This window comes from Hetaerina americana, unplaced genomic scaffold, assembly GCF_022747635.1.
Source record: "Hetaerina americana unplaced genomic scaffold, ioHetAmer1.1.p SCAF_33, whole genome shotgun sequence".
In the NCBI taxonomy this organism is placed as follows: Eukaryota; Metazoa; Arthropoda; class Insecta; order Odonata; family Calopterygidae; genus Hetaerina; species Hetaerina americana.
Window position 1 is genome coordinate 4,212,773 of NW_027286908.1, and position 23,936 is coordinate 4,236,708.

The 23,936-nt window shown below is 35.3% G+C and overlaps 3 protein-coding genes across 6 annotated transcripts in view; 2 read left to right on the forward strand and 1 right to left on the reverse strand.

Moving 5' to 3' along the window:
* LOC139691378 (PR domain zinc finger protein 10-like) overlaps positions 1–4,175 on the reverse strand; it is a 51,520-nt gene extending 47,345 nt beyond the window's left edge. For all 3 annotated transcript variants that reach the window (XM_071589177.1, XM_071589176.1, XM_071589175.1), the window contains exons 1-2: positions 4,097–4,175; positions 3,135–3,266 (exon numbers count right to left, since the gene is read on the reverse strand). In XM_071589177.1, coding sequence (XP_071445278.1) covers positions 3,135–3,206 — 72 coding nt within the window. In that variant the 5' untranslated portion in view covers positions 3,207–3,266; positions 4,097–4,175. The remainder of the gene's footprint in view (positions 1–3,134; positions 3,267–4,096) is intronic.
* Positions 4,176–5,834: 1,659 nt separating this feature from the next.
* On the forward strand, positions 5,835–13,007 carry LOC139691349 (uncharacterized). Its single transcript, XM_071589126.1, has 5 exons — positions 5,835–6,138; positions 6,239–6,461; positions 9,523–9,747; positions 11,318–11,468; positions 12,788–13,007. The coding sequence occupies exons 1-5, from the start codon at positions 5,996–5,998 to the stop codon at positions 12,901–12,903; spliced, it is 858 nt and encodes a 285-aa protein (XP_071445227.1). The 5' UTR covers positions 5,835–5,995; the 3' UTR covers positions 12,904–13,007.
* Positions 13,008–13,796: 789 nt separating this feature from the next.
* The window catches only part of Rcd1 (Reduction in Cnn dots 1), a 29,991-nt gene continuing 19,851 nt past the window's right edge, over positions 13,797–23,936 (forward strand). For both annotated transcript variants that reach the window (XM_071589149.1, XM_071589150.1), the window contains exons 1-6: positions 13,797–14,222; positions 14,330–14,446; positions 14,523–14,665; positions 16,137–16,316; positions 19,095–19,374; positions 21,553–21,693. In XM_071589149.1, the coding sequence (XP_071445250.1) occupies positions 14,133–14,222; positions 14,330–14,446; positions 14,523–14,665; positions 16,137–16,316; positions 19,095–19,374; positions 21,553–21,693 (951 nt within the window). In that variant the 5' untranslated portion in view covers positions 13,797–14,132. The remainder of the gene's footprint in view (positions 14,223–14,329; positions 14,447–14,522; positions 14,666–16,136; positions 16,317–19,094; positions 19,375–21,552; positions 21,694–23,936) is intronic.

The window sequence follows — 23,936 nt, forward strand, 5'->3', positions numbered from 1 at the left end:
ATGGCGGAGTCATGTCTAAAATCGAAGCTATGCCTCTGGACACCCTCAGATACCAACAACTATGAAAGTTGTCTTTTGGGAACTAGAACAAGATGGGTGCATTTTAACTCCTCCCCACAGAATCTAAATTTACACGATTCACAAGCCATATGAGTTAAGTAACAGATGAGCCCTATTCCTCCCATTAAATCTACCTTCAGGTTCAGTACTGCATTAATTAATACCATCTCTGGATGGAAAGTACACTAGATATTGAGAAAATATATACTATGCCAGCCAAGTGGCATTAAAAAGTGTTATTTCAAACCCCAGTACATATGACTATGTAATTAGCATGACAACATTTATTTCACTTGGAATGACACTTGATTGCCAAATAGATTCCATCACGTGTACATAGCACACACAAAATATTTTTAATCGCTAAGTAAAATTTTCCACTTGCATCAGTGTGTCAATTGAACAAAATAATGAGCTACACACAGCTTTTTGCCATGGAATACACTAAAAGTGAAAATAATCAATTGTCCATTATGAACTCCATTCTTTATGCAACACTGACAAATAGCTTTATCCCACCTTTCAGTAAATTAAAATTTTCCCCGGTCCATGCTTGGTTCTCTTTGTTATTGTCTTTTGTCCCCTTTCATGTTTGTTATATTTTTCACTGTAAAATGGCACTACTGCTGTATGTGAATTATGTTTTAAAATAAAATACAGTCAGACCTGAAAAATATTTTAATTTTCTTCAAAGATTAATGAAACCATCTAAAATGAACCAGTTATCCTACACAATTAATTGGCAGTGATCTCAGGTTTGAGCATAGACATAGCCAAGGTTACATTGCAGAATCAAGTCACCTTGATGTCTCATTAACTAGTAGTCAAATTGAAAAAAAACCTGCCTAGGTGAAAATCTGCTCTTCTAATCCCAGCAGCCAGGGTGAAAAGAGATAGTCTGCAAAATTGGTCTTCTGCTGGTCTTGCTTTGGGTCTTTTTTTCGAATTAGCTGGCCCTGGTAGTTATCGGGTGAGATCCATGCTTGCCAACCCAGAGGTTATGGGTTTGATTCACGCATATGTGGGTTTTCCTTCACTTAGGGCTAGGGTAATTGTTATTATCTTAAACGTAATGTCATTAGGTCTATGTGGAAGAAGAGATTATAATGTGTCTATCTCAACCAAATAAAAAGTCCTTAAATGAATAAATAAACCTCCAGGTTATCAGGCTGCAAAATTAACTTGTTCCAAGTAATTGCCAGCTATGATTAAGGCATCCAAAGAAAATTGGTTATTACACAAAATTCCATGTTTCATAATTATGATGGCAGCATATATTTCACTGAGGTAGGAAATATAACGCTACTGGTCATCTGATCATGATCCTAAATTTGCATTATAAACCCCCTTTTAAACAGCTGAAAACTGGCATCAGTACTTCAGCAACTGAAGGTAAATTAAAAGCCGATTGTTTTTATTTATTTCAATATTGAATGGAGTACCTTACTACTAATAATGATTTCTGGGCAACTAAGCATCATTATTACCCGGCAAAATGACAGCAGAGCAAAGGCTGTCTAACTGAGATTATGAGGATAGATGATGCACCCATATCTCTCACATAATTCAGTATCTCATGCAATGTGAGAAAGGGGTGGCTCATCTTACAAGGTTACTGGCTTGCAGAGCTACATCAAAAAACTTTTTGCCATCCTTTCTTCGATATACACACAATGAACATTGAATGGGAGTGTATTTAAGAGTCACTGATAAGACAGCAGCACTCCTGGGCTGTAACAGTATGAGTCCATTTCATAAAAGCCTATCATATGATTTTATGAATCGATTTTGCACAATATCTTAGCAACAGGAGAATTAATGGTGAGTTGATGTACATAAATCATTATATTTTACACATTGCGCTAAATTGGATTGTGTTATAGCCTTGACAATTCTGAGAAGTAATGTATAATAATATGAAATTATTTTGGAGCATTAGGAGTACCACAACAGTGCAAACATCCCGTTTCTCTCATCACAAGATAGTAATTAAACATTGATGTACATTAAGCAACTGCTCAATTTTTTCCATGATCCATGAATATACATTTCATGCAACAGTTATTTCATTGGTAAAACATTAAATTACATTAGGGTAGGAACACCAGCATAGGGCATGTCTAATATTAAAAAAAAAAAAACTAAAATGCTGAGTCTACACCATTGTTCAACATCAAGTATGCATTGAAAGATAACTAAAATAGAGCGTCAACAGTAAACTGAAAGGGAAATTCTAAAACCCCTGTCATTCTGTTTTAAGTAGGTCACACCAGTTTTTTCTCAGTATTTCTTTAAAGCATCAGATTTTGGAGTCCATTCTTAATATTTTTCATTATTCCACTTACCCAAAATCGGAAAAGGATATCCCTGAACTTCCAAATACTCCATGAATAAACTTATAAAGAATCCCCATTGTTTACTACAGAAATCTCAACAAATTCACTAAAAATTGAGAATCAAAACAACCATAAGTCATTCAAATTTGATCACTTATGTGCAGAGAGATATGAGACGGCAGGTATGCAAATTAACAGAGGAATAATGATTTCGATTGAGAGCTACTTTTTCCCAACATAAGTTATAAAAGTTTCAAAAATTTAGAATGGTGAAAATGATTCCATTACTCCCATGCCCAAAAAATAAAATTATTAGAAACATACTTATTCATCACTCTAATTTTAAGTTCAGCTAAGAGCTATCTTCAACCATTACGTGGCTCCAGTTATTTCATTCATACAAAATCCCAGACACTTCATTTAACTTTTATGCTATAAGATGACTCAAGGGGTAAATTTGCGGGTACATCCTCCCCTTGGTCTGGTCAGGTATTGCCTTAAGTATAATGAGGAGAATGCCAAGCAACTGCTGAGCTTGTCAGCCATTTCTTGATAAAACAGTATCTCATGAATGTGTTGGGCATTTAAACAATTGGAGAGTAGTATTCTCTTCAACAAAATGTAGGATCATGCTATTTACCTCATTAGATAAAAGACCATGGAGGAAAAATTGGTCACACTTTATGTAATAAAATATTTACCGCCAAGGAGCATTACAGATGACAAACAAATACTTACGGCTTCATTGTCACTGATAACTAGTTCCACGTTTTCAATGTCCAACAATTCTCCCTCAGGAAATAATTCCATTTGCGTCCTTTAAAATTTACAATATGCATTCAACATATTGCCGTCGCTAAACAACAAAACCTGTAAGAAAAATCGTATGAAAATGGCTGAATATAAGCCCGGCATACAATATTCACGAACATTAAAATTGCCAATGCAATGGACGTGTTAATACAAAACCAAATAATGAATAGCGACCGACAATCATGACCCAAATTTAAATAGTAAGTTGACAGCGACATTCAAGCAAATGAAAACAATATTTTGAAATCAAACGGTTTTACTCACTGCTACGAAGAACATTCATAATTAATAACCCTTCTTGCAAACAAATCACACCCCTCAGCAAAAACATTAAAATCGTTGTTCTTAATTTCAAATGTAAATACATTCGAACGGTTGTTCTAACAAAGTAAATAAATCCTCAAGCACTCAATTTAGATTTATCGCCATTTAAGCGGATTATATGAACATCTGATAAGTCCAAATATACATTCACGCAACCCAACCTAACATTCAGTTGAATACAACTGAAGTATACAGCACTTCATAAATCATTACGAAATATTTGAAAAGAATCATAGGACAAGTAAGTACTAAGTAAGCCTCAACGCTGAAATGTCCAAAAATAAACATCATTGACCGCTTGAAATCGAGCGGTTTCGTGTAAGTTCTAAAAACGTCAAATATAAATAGTGCCATTAATTGCTCTGCATAATAGACGCCTTTCTAAGCACGAAAGGGTCAATAATAACTCAACTAGTTCTACGACGAGACGATGTAAATTCTGCAGTAATGGATTAATATCACTGTATGACTAACTCCATTCTGCCATTCTCAGGAATGCAATGAACAAGAACCTGAATCATGGGTTTACTCGATTATATAATAATTTGAAATTTATTACTCACAATCGCACAACAATGACGACCTAAAGAAGAATATACAGCATGATTATGCCAAAATTATCACGGAGGTATAAAAAAATGCGATGGCACCTGCGCATAAGACGAAAACTAGCAGGGACGATTCCAAAGATCTTCGAGGGGGTTTAGGGTAGTTGGCTTCTGCGTAAAATCATCATCACCAAGCAGGTCAACTTGTCACTGTAGTGTCCGTGACAAAATCATAAATATTGCGATATAATACTGCAATTAAAATGTTAACGATTTATTTTAATCGAGCTAAATATGACCCTTATGTTTACTTGTAGCGATTTTGCTTTCCTCTCATAAAAAACGACAATATATTTCAATTCAAGACGAAAAAGACAAACAAAATTTTAACCAGATCTCATGCAGTTCTGATAAGAAACAATCTCAAATGAATACATACGGCTCAAAAAATTATTCATGCACATAATCAATAGAACACAAAAGTTACATCCCATATGGCCGCATACTTAGAATAGATAATACCCAAGTTACTTTTAAGAAAGTGGACACGATTGGACCAATGTTCATCGCTTCCTTAAAAATTATTCCATGTTTACTTAGGTGAATAAAATTAATGGAAAACGTAATTTGCCACGGAGAACGCATTAATTTAACTTTAAAGAAAATATGTTGACGGCCTACCGAATATCTTAACGACTTACCTTTCTATACTAATCCCACTCAAATATTAAACTAGCGATGGTTAATGATTAAGTTAAAAAGCATGTTATCAAGTCGGATAGATAATAATACTTCAACCATCGGAATACTTCTTGTTCCAATAGTACTTCGTTTAGAACGAATGTAAATGATACTTGGGTAATGTTAATTCAGGTCAACACGAAGATCCACTGTTTTCAATTTAGTTTTTATTTCCGTATGCCAGTTTAAAATAGAATGTAAAATCGAGGCTAAGAGCACATATACAATGGAGTAGCCAGGACGAAAATTCACTTTGCTTTATTTATCATCTCTCAAACCCGAAATGGAGTACGCATCCTACCATAATGTGCGACATTATTGTCTACAAAGGTCTACAAACAGTCACAGAAAAAATTAAAGAATTAACTAAAGGCCGTTGGGAAAGAATGCTCCAAAATATTAAAGGGAGGAACAACGAACTAAAGAAAACATTTGTTGTGTACATACCAACAAAAGCAATCATGCACAATTATTAGAAACTATTTACATATTTACCTTGTGTGATTTACGATCGTCTCTTACAAATACCAACAGTACCGACTTATACAGCTTTCGATTGTAGAATTAATTATAAAACAATAAACTGTCACATATGTCCTTAAAAATTCTCAAAGATGAAACATTTTCTATGATTATTAGGAAAATGAATATTGTGGTACGCTCAAAATAAAACTCTCTCGAGACCTTACTCTAATTTACGTTCGTGACGTCATTTTTCGTAATTTTTAAAGGTTTAACACTCTTCCGACGTTGCCCGTTCATACAGATATGAAAATCAAAACGAGATCCCATAATGCACCTGGTTATGCGATCTAATGATGAACATCCATCGGCTCCTCATGGCGTCAGTAATTCAATTCGGTCGATTTTCAGCTGTAAATGTATTCCTTTTGATGTAACATAAGCTCTTATTTTCCAATTGATTCCATCGATAATTTCTGCAAAACACCACCGGGGTTGTGTAAAACAACTGAAGTACGAAGTCAGAACCACAACATTGACTTTGAATGCATATAATGACAACGTTGCAATTATGCCTTTCCCATGCGCGGGAAGTGTGGGTGGTGGTGTGAATTTTGTATCTGCGATTAGTATTGTGAAGATGCGTTGAATGTTATTTTCACTGTGTGTAATTGAACATTCGTCACAAATGTACCAGTGTTTTATCTAGCAATGGAAAAAAGCACTAAGGAAATAGAAAAACGTAGGGTTTATGTTACCAATAAAATAGAAAAATTGACAGCTAAAATAGCAGCATTGGAAGATAGATTGGCCAATAATGGCAATAAGTTTCATGATGACTTCTTTTCTGTTGCGTGAGTACTGTTGAATGACACGCATTTTTTGGGAAATAATATACAGCTAGTTCCTATTTACAAATATCAAAGTGTTTTTTCTTTTCTCTTTTGTTTGTAGGCCATTAGCACCAAAAAAGGGCGACGAAATTTTACCAGAGAAATCCCGGCCACCTGATTTTTCTAAACTTCTGGAAGTAACAGCGAAATGCAGTGGTTTTAAACTTGAAGGAGTTTCCAGAAGATTACAATATAATCCTGGTAGATTATATCTTTATGATAGCCTTATAGAAGGTTATACAGCTGCGTTGAAATTCATTGTGAAGTTTGTCGAAACTGTTCAGGTAATACTCGAGTCTATATGCCATATGATTTCAGGTACCTACATAAGAGGATTGCGTGTCGAGAATTTTCGTAAAAGGTTCTCCCCAGATTCGTAAAAGAGCCGGAATTTACGATGTCGTACCTAATGTTTAGGTGCGTATTAACAGTTATAATGACTGTTTGAAAGTAATATTGGAAATTTAAGTCGTGTATAGCAAGAACAACAACACCCAATTCCAAATACATCGAGATCACAGAACTCCGTTTTGGCTCATTCTGATAATCTTATCATGAAATATACGTGTCTTTAATAAAATTTTTGTGCTATCCATGGATGGAAGAACATGGGAGTGAATTGCTCAATTAGAGAATGATTTGCAGCGTAGTACGTCAAAACCGCCGTGGGCATTATTTAACAATGCGTTATGAATTAATCGTGAGAGTAAAATCATCAGAGTGAAGAAAACAAACTTGTCGTATCCCAAAAACCCGAAGGAAAAATACAATTAATATGTGAAAGACCATGATTAGTTCAAAATGATATTGAATGAATTGAATAGTTAAATTATTTCTCTCAATCAGTAGTACTTAAGCCTCATTTAGTATGTATTTTATATTAGTTGGATAACTCCGAATAAACTTAACCTCTCTCAAGCTACATGACTTGGAGTGGAGGAAACTGCGGGAGGTAAATCAGAGGAACTGTGCACCACAATTGCTTTCAAAAGTGAATTTCAAATATCAAATAGGGCTAAATTACGTGGGAAACGGCAATTATTCAAATCGATAATTTTCATTGAAAATATTTGTTTAAAATTTTACAGATCAAATAGGAACCTCTTCTTGAATGGTCATATGAATATTAATATATTTTATTTGCACAAGGATCTACATCATGCAGGTAGAATGCGCATAAAGAATTTGTACAAAAGTAAATTAGCAATATAATGCAATTTGATATTGTAGTAATATTGGCAATTGTCACAGTAAAAAGGAATGGATATAAGGAGACATATTCCAGAATGGAGATAAAACATTTGTAATTCAAGAAGTATTTTACCTTCTATTTGAATAAAGAGGTGCTCATAGAGACTTTTTAGCTCCTTAGAAACATTATTATAAGACTGGAGACCCATATGTATCAAACGACAAGCAGTTTTCCTGGCTCAAAGAATGAGTGGATGAAGGTCAAATGTTGCAAATTCTTGAACATTTAATTGAGCATAAAGCAAGGCAGTAAATACACATAAACAAGGAACAGGCAGTGAACGAAGATATATGAGCAATGGAACAATCTGAGGTTTGATAATATACATTCAACGTTAATCTAATGAATTTTAAAGATATTCAAGGCATGGAGTTAAGAACCCCAACGTGGATGAACATGAACTTCTCTGCAGTACAGCAATTGTAGAACTTATAGCAAATCAGTAGATCTAATAAGCTGTAGTATTAGTTTTGTTATTAATATTGGTTTGAAGTTGATTGGGTGTGATGTATTAACCTTGAATTTTTTGGCATTATTCTTACACCAGTTAAATAACTGGCTGGGGATGAAAAGTGAACAGAAGATTAAATGAGGTGTTAATGGAATTGTATAATCTGCATATAAGGCTAGATTAATATCAGTGGTAAGAAGACCATAGATATTGAAATCATTGAATAACAATAGAAACAGAATAGGGTCAAGGATAGCCAGAGGGACGCCTTGACCCAGGAGAGGGTATATTATGACCATTGGAAATAAGATAAACAAGTTGGCTACCATTGTGAAATGTCAATCTAACCAAGAAAATGGTATGCCTGTTGTACCAAAGAAATGTTACTTCTTCAGGAGAATCTTATGATTGGCAATGTGAAATGCTTTGAAAAATCATAGAGTAATTCAACGGCATCAATGTTATTGCCCTGGGCAAACAGAAAATTGTTAATTACTTTCCTAAGTGCTATGCTAGTACTTTTATGTTTACAAAATGCATGCAGAAAATGTGACAGCTAGTTGTCTCGTAGTAAATAACTTTTTATTTTATGCTCTTCCATTTTTTCCTATTTGATTAAGAATGTATTTTGATCAAGAGAATATAAATTCATTAAACATGGTCGTCTTTATTGTACACTGGGGTTCCCTTTATCTTCTTACACATGAAATATTATTTGTGCGAATTTTTAATATCCAATAATTTAAAAATACAAGGCGATGAGGATGTTAGGGAAAACGAAAGAGGAATGATGACTCACTAAAAATGTGGGCAGTGCTTGACTCGTATACAATAGTGTAGACTTGCTTCGATGGTTTTACTGTAAACTAAAAATCCTAGTTCAAGTGACATTTTGCACATTTAAATTACGGCCAATGGGTCATTGATTTTTGAAGAAATTTTTATGATGAACAGACCCTTTTAGAACTTTAGGTGTTTGAGGGATATTGGAGAGTTATAAAATGGAAGGGAACAATCAGTTTCATTTAATTGTAGCCTAAGGCACTATAAGATACAGATGAGGACTGACAAGTACAGGTAATCAGTGAACCTTAAGCTTGGTTTTATAGTTGAAGGTAGAACTCACTTTGTACTCTTGAAGTAAGAAATTCACACCTGCAGATGGGGTCAAGTGGGGCAAGAACCGGGGTCAGTTCCTTTCTCTATGTCACCTTAAGTTTCCCAAGGAGATTTTCTATCTGAAAAATCTCTGTGAAATAACCTTGATGTCCATTTTCCATCTAGCAAGTTGAATTAAGTGGGAATGAGATGTGAAAAAAGGGATCCCCCTGCCTGCATTTCCTTGAGAGGCTCCAAAGATGCCCATTGAAGAGATGGAATGTCTCGGTACAAGGGGGCAATTAAGCTGTATAGGCCGGGATTACTTTAGGGCAATTACCCTACAGTTTCATTCATACTGTGCCTACCACTGTCACTGTACAAATATATACTAATTGTATGCATGAATATAATAATTGTTCTTCCACAATTCCTTGGGAGTTAACAGAATGACGCCTGAATATTTTGGAGCTAATTAAGGCCTGGCCCTAGGGTTTGTAAAAGGGCTCCATGGAACAGCTCTGGTTTCTCTATTCTACTTCAGGGTCCTGGGGATGAGTGTGGTGAAATTTCTGCAATGGAGGCGGAGGTCATTATGTCAAAGGGTGATCCAGAAACCCTCTCTGATTGGATTTCCGAGTGCTGTAACAAAGGAGATTTCACAATGCTAATGCATGGGCTGGTGGATTTCACTGATTTGGCAAACAATCGCCGCTCCATTCTTAGGACATTGTTCAAAAGAGGAAAATCAGGACACTTAGGATCAAGTGTATGTATTACGTTAAGTAATTCTACTACCTATTACATTGATTCATTGCAGCTTGTGTGTGACAAAGTTTTCAGACTATGAATTATATTGGTTTGAGTATATATATATATATATATATATATATATATTTTAAATTTTATAATATATGGGCGGGTGAAATAGCTCCCTAACGCCAGCTCCTGGCCAAAGAAGCAGGGCACTTGGTTGCATAAACCTCCCGACAGATTACTGTGCAAATTACGTTTCCTAAATGGCTCAATTGGTTCGAGCATTGGGCCAGTTAGTTGTGAGATTCATGGTTCAAGTCCCAGTCAAAGAAATATTTTTGCACTTGTGATCTGCTCGATTCTGCCTTCCCCACCTCTCTTGTGTCCGTCTGTCATGTGTGTTCTTATCCCTTTTTTCATATATCTATTTCCGTGTGAGTGAGTATATGTTGGCCATATGGTGCGTTTTTTTTGTTTGAATACATATATATCTCGATGATATAGAAGCACTAACGATGGCAATATAACATTTAGACGGCAAAATAGAACACAAAAATATAAATAGAGAACCCATAAAAGGATACTCTCATTTAAGATAGTTTAAGCTTCAGGCCTTCACTTCTCTGGATGTGTGTGCATATATATTCCCCACTTCTCCTGTGTTTGTCCTTTATGTGTGTTCCTATCCCTTTTCCTCATATCTGTTTCTATATAAATGAGTATTTGTTTGCCGTTTGGCGGGATTTCGTGTTTGAATGTGTATTAGGCCAATGTGGCTCATCTCTTCTTCTGGCTATGCATGCCATGAAATGCACTGTCCTTATCCTTTATGATGTTGTATGATTCCTTTACTACTATCCCTTTCTCTGTGTCTCTTGTCTATTTCTCCTTTGGTGGGTGAAACAGCTCACTAATGCCATCTCTTGGCCAAAGAATCGGGGCACTTGCTTGTATAAAGCATCGCAGATCTCAGTGTAAATTTCATTTCCTGGATAGCTCAAGTGGTTGAGAGCCTCCGCCCGGCAAGTGGAAAGTTCCGGAGTTCAAATCCCGGTCTAGGAAATATTTTTTCACTTGTGATCTGCTTGAATCCGCCTTCCCCACTTCTCCTGTGTTCGTCCTTTGTGTGTTCCTATCCCTTTTCCTCATATCTGTTTCAATATAAATGAATATTTGTTCGCCATTTGGTGGGATTTCGTATCAACCCAAAGGTCGGTTTGGTGTATATATATATATATATGTGTGTGTATATATATATATATATATATGTATATATACATATACATACATGTATATATATATATATATATATATATATATATATATATATATATATATATATATATATATATATATATATATATATATATATATATATATATATATACACACACACACAAACACACCCCTCTAATAAGTATGTAATGCATTGAGTAATCCATATATTACTGCATACCAAGTATGTACATTAAAATGGTCCTTTTTTAAAATCATGGTTTGTTTTAGCAATGAAATGCATTTATAATTGTAGAATGGATATCATATTGTCTAAGATAATATCATTTCGAATTTGTGCATTTCAGTCTTTCTTGATTAATGGTGAAGAAGATGGTGTCATGGTGATTGGAGTTAGTCCTAAAAAAGTGAATCTGTTTTCAATAATTTGGAAGATCAAATACTGCCACACAATGAAGTTGATGAAGTCTACATTTACGGTGGAACTCTTTGAAGACGGTGGGCTATTTAATTTTTCATTGTCAGTTGTAAGATATTTAATGTTTTGGTATGTTCAATGGTTCATTTAATGCTTCGCCATCTTTATATTATGTTCAATGGGCAATGTTTGCAATACAGTTTTCTGATTATCATTGACTCACTCCCTCTCATATACCACAACCGTGGTGTGATCAAAGAGCTTGAATGTTCTAATGTACCAGCATGGACAATAACTATAGCTCCTGGTTTGGTCAGCCTTGTAAGATAGGTCAAAGGGTAGGAGCTGGACCCACCATCTGCCCTTCAGTGATGCCTTCACCGGGGAATTTGATTATAGGCTGTTAAAATTGATGGCATCACAATTCAGAAAGGCATTTGGCCTCAATTATTTTTCCAATTACAGTAATACTAGGTGATAGCAAATGAATCCTTGTATCTGGTGGACTCAGCCCACTGAGGTGTGTACCATGTCCATTGATGTGGGAAGTGATGCCTCCTGGTGTGGAAACAGTGCACATATGCAGTGACAGCAGTGGGAAAGAATATTCAGAAGAGAAGTGCAATGTTGGAAAAGGGACTTGGAATGTTATTACAACATTAAGGACAGGATATTTAGAGAACATTAGGAGGGAAATAGGTAACAGAAGTATTTATAGATGTGTGATGAAAAGCAGTGGGGATTACTGGAGTGACTGTTAAAGAGTAACTTATAATGGAAAGTTATTTTGGATTAGCCATAGTAGAGAATAGGATATTGGGGAGAAGGTTAGTGAATATAACCGATGCAAATAGTCACTATCGTATTATTAGTTAGCATTATTATTGGAAAAGTACCTACCAAAGAATACTCAATAGTGATGGTGGATTGAAATCAGTGATAGGCATAGGGAAAAATGGGAGGTAAAATGAAGATCTCAGATTAGGGCTAGACTAGTGACTGCAATAAGAAAGATCTAAAGTTTTCTACGCACTGCTGTGGATTATAAAACCCGATTCAAGTGCCACTAAAGGTATAAGCATGTATGGAAAATTGTAGGGAAGAATGTACGCATAAATTGATTGTTATATTACACAAATGTTCAGGAATAGCATCAACAATTCATAAGGCCTCCCTCGAGACAAAAGAATATTAAACAAATTTAAAGTACGTTAAATATATAAGTAGCCATCAGAGATCAATTCCCTTCATATTGGCTCTTGAGTAAGTCTCATCAGCCAAGAAATGTAGACATGGAGTGATACAATGTATTACTTTGATCTTTAAGGTAAACAGCCTTTGCATAGCCATGCCAAATAACTACAAGGACCTCTTTGTGTTACCCATTTTCTTCTTGCAGATTTACAATATCAGTCGGCCGAAGTGTTTGCTGCTCTTCAGAGGCCGACTATTTCAGAGGAAGACCTTCCGTTGCTGTGGGAAGCTATAGCCGACACCCTAGCATCCTGCCATTAGCTTGTGGATGTCTAATCAATTTGATCACATTTCTCGAAAGATGTAATAAATCACATATTTTAGTAAAATGCTTTCGAAAGTTAACAAAATATAATTTTAAAAATATCTGCAGTAATTTTATTGTTTGATAGGGACTTACAACAATGTTTAATCAGCCCTAAGCAGTTGTAATGCAAGTCATTACTAAATGTGTAACCGATGGAGGATAAAAATGGTAAAGCTGAGAGTGCTAGTAATAATGCTGTTTGGCATAGAGTCTCTTCTAGAAAATAAATTGATTTGCGTTAAGATTAGGTGGCTATTCGGGATATTATTGTGAAGTAAATTGAGAACTCATTTAATGTTTCCCAGTACATACCTTATCAAAATTTGGCAAAAATATTCCCCTCCAGAAGATTGTATAGGTAACTAAAGAGCGGTTTTCATAATGATACCCCGACAATTTTGTTCGTTCATTGTATTGCCAAGGCTATACCAGGAAATGAGATAAACGTGAGTGACTAAAAACGGCGAGCTTTAATCATATTTTAACCACCACAGCCAGAAAGTCTGTTTTGGTAAAGCTAATCGTAGCTTCTTACATGAAATTCAAGTAAGACGATTGAAAACCTGAAAATAAATGTAAACAAACGACTTAGTTAACTTCGAGTTATTTTTATGAAATCCGATGTAATGAGACGCCATACTAAACAAGTTCGCAGAAACATGTAACAGGAGAATACTTGGAAACTGTTTAATGGTTACTTATGAGTCTAGCTCTTCTATAAAAAGCAGATTGCATGTGAAGCATCAATGAAATGTTTGAACTAAGTACATTGAAATTGAGGACCCATTTTTAAATAGAATCCTTAGTTTACGAGTAATAAGTGTAAGGAAATACAATATCTTTGGCCTCTACGATATTAAAACAAAATACAGGAAATATAACATTAACCGTTGCCCGTTATATTTTGTGTATCTTGCCGAAAAATCAGCGGAACCACCAACACTACTAGCGCCATTGTGATCAATATGAGTGAGAGTACCATGAGTCAGAGAATATTATTTTATGCATTTTTCACGTTGACTCGGCGTATGTAGTTTGAGAGATTAACTTTTGTTGAAAAGAAATATTACTTCTCTCTATGGTCATTATTAGATGATGATTAGTATATACAGAGACGTTAAATCGTTTGGGTTATCATACGGATGAGACATTCGTAGCGTAAGAGGAATTAAACGCCTTGAATATGTCCGAAAACGAAAAAGGGAAAAATACTATCATGAAAATGCTGTTATCCACTGCCCCTGTTGTGTCAACATCATCCCACGTAACCACGGTGAGTAATTATTTCTCTAGGGATTATTTGTAATTTTGAATGTGATTGTTGGCAACATTTTGTTGTCGTTTGGGACTTCACTGAAACCTTGTCATTGTTGTTTATAGTTGTCTTCAGCATTTGTGAAGACGAAACAGTCACCGGTAAAACCGGATAAGTCTGAACAACGCGGGGAAGAATTTAGACTAAGGCTGAAGCGATATTTTCACAGGTTATCCAAACAGGTTGGCGAATTTTACGTCTTCAGATTTTACTGAATTTGATACATTTCCGAGCGTAAAATAAACTATCATTTTACAGGGAGAATGTGACAATGTCTATGAAATGATTGTCGAGGAACACTGCTATTCAAAGCCATGGAATAGTAGACCAGACCGTTCTTTTATGAATCCAGTGAAAACTTTATTTGTTCGTAAAGCTTCTCCAATGCGCTCTGTGTCAACGTAAGTAGTTTTTAAGTCTCTGTTTCATTTTTTAGCATTTTATGTCTTCTGAGGTATTTCTCTGTGGTGAGGTAAAATGTTTTGAAAGCCTTATTTATTAGAAGTAATTTGAGAAATCCTAGTCTTGATGTAGTCTGTCTAGAAGGGTGACATGATACACCAAGGAAATGAATGAATTGCTGTTAGAATTGTGTTACTACAACCTTTAATCCACTGACAAACAAAGTCGGTGTTATAAATGCAATTATTATAATCACACGTCTTGAAGTCGTACCTTACCAAATAGTCTGTTGTCATTATGTATGAAATTATAAACACTATGGTCCATGCTTTTGGTGTTTTGGGATTTCGCTTTAAAAAAGGTAGTTCTTCTTAGAAACATGTCAAGTGTTAAATTTATAATCTTTGCCAACTTTAGATAATATCCATACAATAGTATCCTCAGGGGCATTATCATTATAGCTATGTAATTATTATCATAGACATGATGAGCTTGGGTATCCAAAACAGACAATATAATGGTTAAGTGTTCACAAGTTTAGCATAACTGATTTGTAGAGTGAGATGAAACGCTACAGTGAAAGGCTTATATTGCTATTTTAGTAACAAAGTATATTTTGAGTGGAGAATGGTCATGAAGCAAGATGCTATAAACGTTGAGGGAAATTCGTGATAAATGTGCATAACAGAACATCTCAAGAAATGGACTGTTGTTGAGAAGGATAAATGTCTGTTTTGACTACTCCATATATGTACTTTGGTATCTTTTCATTCCTTGTGATATAATAACTCTCAAACGTGGGAGGAGATTAATATTGTATCATTTTATCTTGTTTTCAAAACATGCATGTATCAAACTAAATTCTAAGGAACACCACTCATATATTAGAGATTTCTAGATCCTTCATAAATCTACCTCAAATTGGAAAGCTGTAATAATCATATTGAATCATCCAATTCAAAAATGAAATTGGTTTAAGTATTTCAAAACTTAGATTTTAACTCTTACCTCCCCATGGTAAGTATATTTGTTTGTCTAATTTTCTTACACCAATGTGAATTTTAGCCTGACTCATTATCTCATAACATGTTATTAGCAATGTGGAAGTTAAAAACCTGTCGAAATATATGTTTATTGTGGACAACTTAGAATATCCTCTAATTTTAATCATTATTTCACTCCACATCTGGGCCTGAAAGGCTAAAATATGCATTTCATTTATTAAGGGCAAAGACCTTTTGAATAGATTAACAAATTAGCAGATTTTTATTATTGTGAGAGAAGTTATATAAATTGTAAATGGCAAGGATTATGGGGAGGAATTATAAATTCACCGAGGCTTCAAGTAATTAGATAAACCTCTCTCTAATTGAGACAGTATTCTAGTTTGGTTCGGCTACGTATAGAATCCTTCTCTGTAACTCAGTGCATTTAATGTGTATGCTATTTGTTTGATTTCAATATTCTAAGGTCAACAGTTGGAGATCAAAATGGCGGTGAAGAGGAGATTGACGTGGAGGGTGATGACACACAGTTAGTGCCACCATTTAATCTTGCTGAGTCTGAGCTTCTTGCGGATGAGTGTGAAAGACATGCAGACTCTGTTCGTGCAGACATATGTACTGATGACTGGGAGGACCGAGTGAACAGGTTAGTCTTTTAGATGGATGTGTGTCCTTTTTTTGTAATTTGGGAAAATTTTATGACGTTAATGATGCTAGATAGGTTTTGAGTACAATAGTGAGTCTATGCAACATTTCAGTGTGTAGTAATTGCCTTGACTGGGATTCGAACCACGGTTCCCTTGATATCTGGTTGAATGCTTTAGCCAGTTTAGCTATCGAGGCATCCTCTTAAACTCTGAAATTTTGGGGGCTTTTAAAGGAACAAGATGATGCGACGAAATATCATACAGTCATTGTCACAGGCATTCGTAGGCGTGTGCGATTCGCCACACAGTCCACGAGCTTAAAGCCGACTTTTAAACACTCGGGTTAAGTGATTCCAATTGGTGCTGATAGACTTTAGAGTATGATTTAACAAAACAGTGATCTTATATATTCTTATATTATATATTTTTATTTTATTGTATATATATGAATAGGGCTTAGTACTGGGTGATCTCTACCATCACCTACTAAACCGACCTTCGGGTTGATTACTGTGTTTTTTATCTATGTATATGTTTATATATGCATACATATAATATATATGTATGCATATGTATATATATATATATGTGTATATATATATATATATATATATATATATATATATATATATATATATATATATATATATATATATATATATATATATATATATATATATATATATATATATATACACACACACACACACACACACACACACACACATATATATGCATATATATATATATATATATATATATGTATGTATGTATATATATATATATGTTTATATGTGATATTTATAAATATATATATGGATAAATATATATGTGTGTGTATGTGTATATATGTATATATGTATGTATATATATATATATATATATATATATATATATATATATATATATATATATATATATATAATATATTTTATACAATTCCTGATTCATGAAAATTTGCTCCTCACTCCAGCAAATACAAGTCATTTCATTAATCATTTTACTGTATCTACAAGTTTGATTTTACACTCCTTGCAAAGTATGCACTAAGGATCATAAGTTTCAAAATGGGATAAAGTATGAATGGTTTACCTGATTTCAATAACGAGGTCAGTGGAGGAGGCTTTTGAAAAATGGATGTGGAGGAGTATGGAAAATCAATATAAAATGGACCCACAGTGAAGCAAAAGGTCAAGTGCTACATGTGAGAAAGGGGTATGGGATAAGTTTGTTGGGAGAAATTTGAAGAAGGCAGGGCAAGTGGATTCAGGAAATATGTAAGGTCTGTCCCAAAAGTAGTATGATTTATTTTTTTCCCAGATAGATGGACGGGCAGCGGTTTCTCTGGCTGAGTGTGAGGGTGGGGAGTCTCAGGAAAGGCTGGAGGCCAGTGGCAGTTGCCTCCCAGTTTTAGCAAAGTGTGAATCGTTCATTTGTGAAACCTTTGTAATGTGACCTTGTTACGCTCATGTGTCATGAATGGGTTATTGGAACAGTGCTAAGCTATTAAATTTTGCATGAAACTGGGCAAAACCAGGAAAGAGGTTCATGATATGCTTGAGGCAGCTTATGGTGATAATGTCATCGATAGATGGGGTGTTTTTTAGTAGCACAAGTTGTTTTGGGAGGGTAGAGAATATTTTGAAGATACCTAACGTTCAGAATGCCCATTGACCTCAAAAAGTTATGACGATCTTGCCAGAGTGATGGCTTTGTTGGACAGGGATCGCAGATTGCAAGGTTTCTGATGAACTTGGCATCCATAAAAGTAATGTGCATCGACTTGTGACTGAAAACATGGGCATGAGAAAGGTGTGTGCTAAAGTGGTGCCAGGAGTAACCCCGGACAAAAAAAAGGAAACTCGCACACAGATCTGCTGAGAGCTTCTTGACTATGTAAGTGAGGATCCAAGTATTTTAGACAATGCAAAAATGGTCAATGGTCTTCATTATCTTCCCCCGCCTGAAATCCATGGTGAAAGGACGTCACCATGGCTTGGTGGAAGCGTTACAACAGGCTGTGACGAGGGAGCTTAGCAGCATTCCGGGTGCCACCTTCCAGAAGGTGTACGAGGCGTGGAAAACCCACTAGCAGTGGTGTATGGATGCACAAGGGTGTTACTTTGAAGAATTTTGAGTGAATGTATCAATTCTGGGGGTAAAACCTTTTTAATTGATTCAGTCCTACTACTTTTGGGACTTCGTGTACTGGGAGAGGCAATATCGGCTATGCTAAGAAAGACTGACTTAATATAGATGCTGGAAAATTGAGGTAGGAGGAGGAAATGAATTCTGATTTTGGATGGAGATTAGGTCTTCTACATCTACATAATACCCCGCAAGCCGCCGCAAGGGCGTGTGGCGGGGGGTGTTAGGTCACCACCCGTAAAAAAGAACATTACCACATGAAAAACCAACAACATGGAAAATTACACCCACAGCAGCGCACACACTCATGCAAAAATCCCTTCATCCAACACTCATACAAACACATATACCATAAACCAACAAACAACTGCAGCACAGGATGCAGCACGAAAGCCATCCAACAATACGCAAGCCAGGACACAACAAGCAAGAATGTGAAACACCAATACCACATGAACATGCACCACAAAACACTAACCCCCGAGGAGAATGTAAAAGGCAGGGAATGCGACCCAGCGTTGCAGGTAGCAGGAAGGCTTAAAGAGTATGGGGTAGTGATATGAAAAGTGTTGGGGTTTATCAAAACACTGTATTCCTAATTATGTAAACGATTGTTGATTTTAACGCAGAACTGGATGGAGTCCTGCTCAGAGTCGCCTCTTTAGTCGAGTGGTGCGAGTGTTGCATGCGGATCGCCTAAGCCGTTTGGCACTCACCCCAATCCCTGGTTGTGAGAGCCAAAAGAACCGACCGACGTTGAGGAGGTTGGCTGTCGATTGTGCCGCCAGGAGAGTTAGGCAAGCCTTGGCCAGTGCTTCTTGGGATTTCAAACTGGTTACTTGGCTTCATGCCACATTAATGGAGTACCTAAGTGGTCCCTACCTTGCTTCATATCTGGACATTTTGCAGGTATGTTGATGAAAAACTCACGGATTAATGTGTGCCGTCGTTACCTGTGGCAATGTGTATCATGTGAATATCCTTATGTAGTCAAATAAATGGGATTGATATCATGGAAAAAATAACTAATAGCCCATTATCATTATTGATTGAAGTCACTTAGGAATAGCCAAGCTTATTTCTGAGGGCATTCTGAGATGTGTTCAAATCAAATGGATTTTAGATTTTTTTTTAGGTTTGTACACATGAGGCGTTCTCTTTTTACCATGTAAAGTCAAGATGACTTTATGGTGATTAAACCTGCAATGGGGCAGAACTCCTCTTTTGAGTTATATTTCATGTACATAATCCTGACTAGCAAGGGTTTACTGTATTACTACAATTATCTGAGCATTTCCTGTAACTGCATTCTTGTTCATTTGTTTATTTCCCTGCCATTGAGAATCTTGCGTAATAGGATCTCTCTTGTCTGCTGCTCTTCTATTGTGAGCAAGTGCATCAGAGGAGAGCAGTAGGCATTGTGGCATGGTCATTGAGCTTGAATGTTTTCGATTTCCTGATCTTGTTCACCATCATAAACCATTTGTTTCATCAATATCTCTTAAAACATTTTGACACTTTGATTTTTTTCATTTGATAACGTATTTGCATTTTTTGTCATTTCTGCATCAAAGGTTATTGAATGGCATTGCTTTTTGTAATATTATTTTAAGCAATAAGTTGGTGTATCACATAAATGTTTGGAATGAAAGAATAAAGTTTGAATTCATCTATACAGTAAATTTATGGTAATTCATTCCATAAACAATTGCAGTACATGGTGTGGCACTTAAATACGGACAAGCACGCATTTCCTCCAATGAGATTTCCTCGTGGGGTTAGCGAAACCTTCTCCAGACTCCTCCAAAGCATTATACTTAGCCATAATATCGTAAACAGTTGACCTGGGGTACCGGAAGAATCGAACTATTTCAAAATGTAATGCCCAGCGTGAATACTTTCGATAATAGTGGTTCTTCGATTGTACTCCGCACTTGTACGTAACATCTTGGTCATTTTGAGGTTATATCTATTTACTAGATGCCCATAGCTTTCAAGAATGCCAAACGCGACCTCCAGTAAAACTATGATATGGTGGGATATTCAAATTGAAACTTGTCCAGGTTTAAGCACTGCATCCTGTAAAATCTTGATTTTCTGAGCTACTCTCTTTCTCTTTTCCCAGAACTTTGAAATTTTAATAAATTTGCAATCACAAAGATAATTAAATTCTTTGAAACTTAAATACACTTTAAAAAAGGTACTAAATAGAAATATTTGGACTTCCTTAAAAGTTAAAACAATTTCACTAAATAAAAAGTTGTCAATAGTGTGTTTCATGTTTTCATTTTTGTAGATCTCTACTTTCCCTTTATGATTTCCCTCACATTCATAAGCCCTGAGATTTCTATATTCACTTTTAAGGCTAGAGCTACTATTAATATTATTACTATTCAATAGATGATTCATTAGCAATATACACTGCATAATTTTAATTGGTATTATCAGATGACCAGACAATTAATTGACATCTTAGGAAAATATTGTCGTATTAAGAATTTGAATCTGTACCAGTGATTCTTTTTTAAAATTCTTCTTTTGCTCCTCTAATTTGTTTTTTCCTAACTGACTTATGTGATTGGTTTAGTTTTTTTAAGGAAAATAGCTTCAGCTGTTCAGAGTAAGATTTAAAACTTAATTTACTCTAATCTAACTATTTAAAAATATATTTATAATTCCACCCTATTAAATATGGCTGTAGAAAGGAAAAATGTGTACTTTTCACTGCCGAAAAATTCAGTTTAATGGTACGAAATGAAAAAGGAGAATGGCCGTGTGTGTATATATTTTTTTAATTTTGTTATTTATTTGACCTTATTTCCACGTATTTTGGTTATCCATGCGTCTTCAGGCATCCATTAGCATGGATATTCGAGAATTTGCTGTGAAAACATGTGATAACTTTCATTATATTATTTCAAGTTATTGAATTGAAAATGTCAAATGGAATGGCTTGGTATTTTAATGCATGCATATTTTTTTTGCTGTTGAATAATCACCAAGACACTGTAATGCAAAACTGCAACTATTCCCTGCTATCATTACTGGTTTATAATATGTCATTCGTTGTTTGTCTTCACATTTCAGACACTAAGAGCTAAGATACCAAGTTTGATAGATAAAATGATAACAACTGCCAAAACTGGAAATACAAATGCAGATGCATTGGAGTTGCTCTTACGTCGTGCCTGGGACCCTGTGTCATTGCAGCTTAATCGAAGTTTACCAGTAAGTCTGTGATGATTAATATTAGTCGTAAATGCATTTGTTGTTTGTTACACGAATATTGTGAGTAATTGATTATGATGGAAGAATGAGAATCAATGGCATGAAATGAATTATTAGTGCGAGTTTTGCGATTATTTAGCATAAAGTGCATACAGAAAAAAAAATTCCCTAATAAACCGTAACTGTAAGAGTTCTACTCAGAAAGTTACTTTTGTTTCGAAATAAAATATGAACCCAGTGAGAAGACGAAAGTTTTATTTGATTCAATTGAATGGCACATTCTTTAACCATTTTTCTGCATTGTTGTCATTCATATTGAGGCATATATCATAACGATACACTAGCTTTTCAATTCTGTACCTGAAGAAATTTGCCGTGGTACATTTTAACCACTTGTTTCCACCAGCATGCAATTTGGCATCACTGTCAAAGTACTGTGTTGCAAGCCACCTTTAGCAATGGATCCATAATTTTAAATTGGCCATTTTTATACATTTTTTCGTTGTTTTTCACCTTCAGTTCATCAGTTGCTAGGCTAGGCTTGACCACTGCTAATATTTACAGTGTCAAAATAATAACAGAAAATAAGCATCACATGAAAAGTCAAAATGACAATAACTTCATAGGATCTGAAGAGAGATGATTCTTGTACATCATTGCATGCAAACTTAAATTTGTGAATTATGCTTCAGAACATGGTAACAAGGCAGCGGTTACATGTTTATGGCTCAGTGATAATGAATTTCTGGGATTCTATGATAAATAAACGTTGATATGAAAGTGTAACTGATAATTATTTTATGCAACAATTCAATTTTCTTTTTATTGAGATCAAAATACTTTGATCTTTTGTGTTTAATCGAAATATTTTTTATACATTCTCACCGGAAAAATCACAGTGCATCTTCTGGGTAGGGTAATATGGTAAGTATGAGGGCGGTTCAATAAGTACCCATGTTTGATGACAAAGGGCGTTCCTGAGGAAAGTTTTTGTTATCATCGTGTGCTGCCATCTATCAAACGACAGTGAAACAAATTTCAGACTGATTTAAAGGTTATTTTGGATTTGGCAGCCATTCGAGTAAGACGTGTTTCGTGATTTTCGCTAAGATGGAAAAAGAGCAGTATCGTTTGGTAATTCGCTTTTTGTTTTTTGGATGGGAAGAAATGCGAGGAAATAAAAGCAAATTTGGATGCTGTTTATGGGGACACTTAGCCATCTATGACCACAGTTTGATATTGGTTCAACTAATTTAAACGTGGGGGAACATCTGTTTTTGATGAGGAGCGACCAGGATGCCTGGCAGACGTGGTTACCGAGGAAATCATTCAAAAAGTCCACGCCATGATTCTCGCTGGCCAACGAACAAAAGTGCGCGAAGTAGCAGAGGCCGTGGGTGTGTCGACCGGAACGGTAATTAATATTTTACATGATAAGTTGGTGATGAAAAAATTGTCGGCCCGATGGGTGCCGCGATTGCTCACGGTGGACAAGCTGATCTGGCTGTCAACTTCAAAAATTGCATGAACTACGTTATGAATTGCTACCACACCCCCTGTATTCACCCGATCTGGCTCCCTGCGACTTTTTCTTATTCCCTTACATGAAGAAATGGCTCGCGGGAAAAAAATTAGCTCAAACGAGGAAGTTATCGCCGAGACAGAGGCGTATTTTGGAGAGTTTGAGAAATCCTATTTTTTGGAGGGGTTAAAAAAAATGGCCAGAACGTTGGTAGAAGTGTATCTTTCCTTAAGGGGACTATGTTGAAAATTAAGAAAAATGTTTTTGAAAAAAATGGTTTCTTCATTTCTAACACGGGTACTTATTGAACCGCCCTAGTACTTCTGTCAACTCACAGAAACAGTTCATCAGGATCATAGTGGTATTCCCAATGTTATCTTTCTTAAATAGTCCCATTACTCTTACTATGTCAAAAATGTATATGTCAGATTTTTATGTATCCTTACTAGCATTCATATAATTTAATGATCTCAGTTTGGATGAAAATTTCACCATAGTCTGCATCTATTACTATTTTAACTCTCTAGCACATTGTTATTTTGGGGATGAAATCTCATCTTCATCCTTGTAAGATGTGTACATGGTAAGATTAATTTTTGATTAGGTACACAAACATTATATAATCTGTCTCTATTTTCAACCTATTTTTTTCTTGTTGCAGTCTTTGGCACATGATAAAAATGTACTAATTTAAGATTTCTGTAAAATGTGAGCTACCATA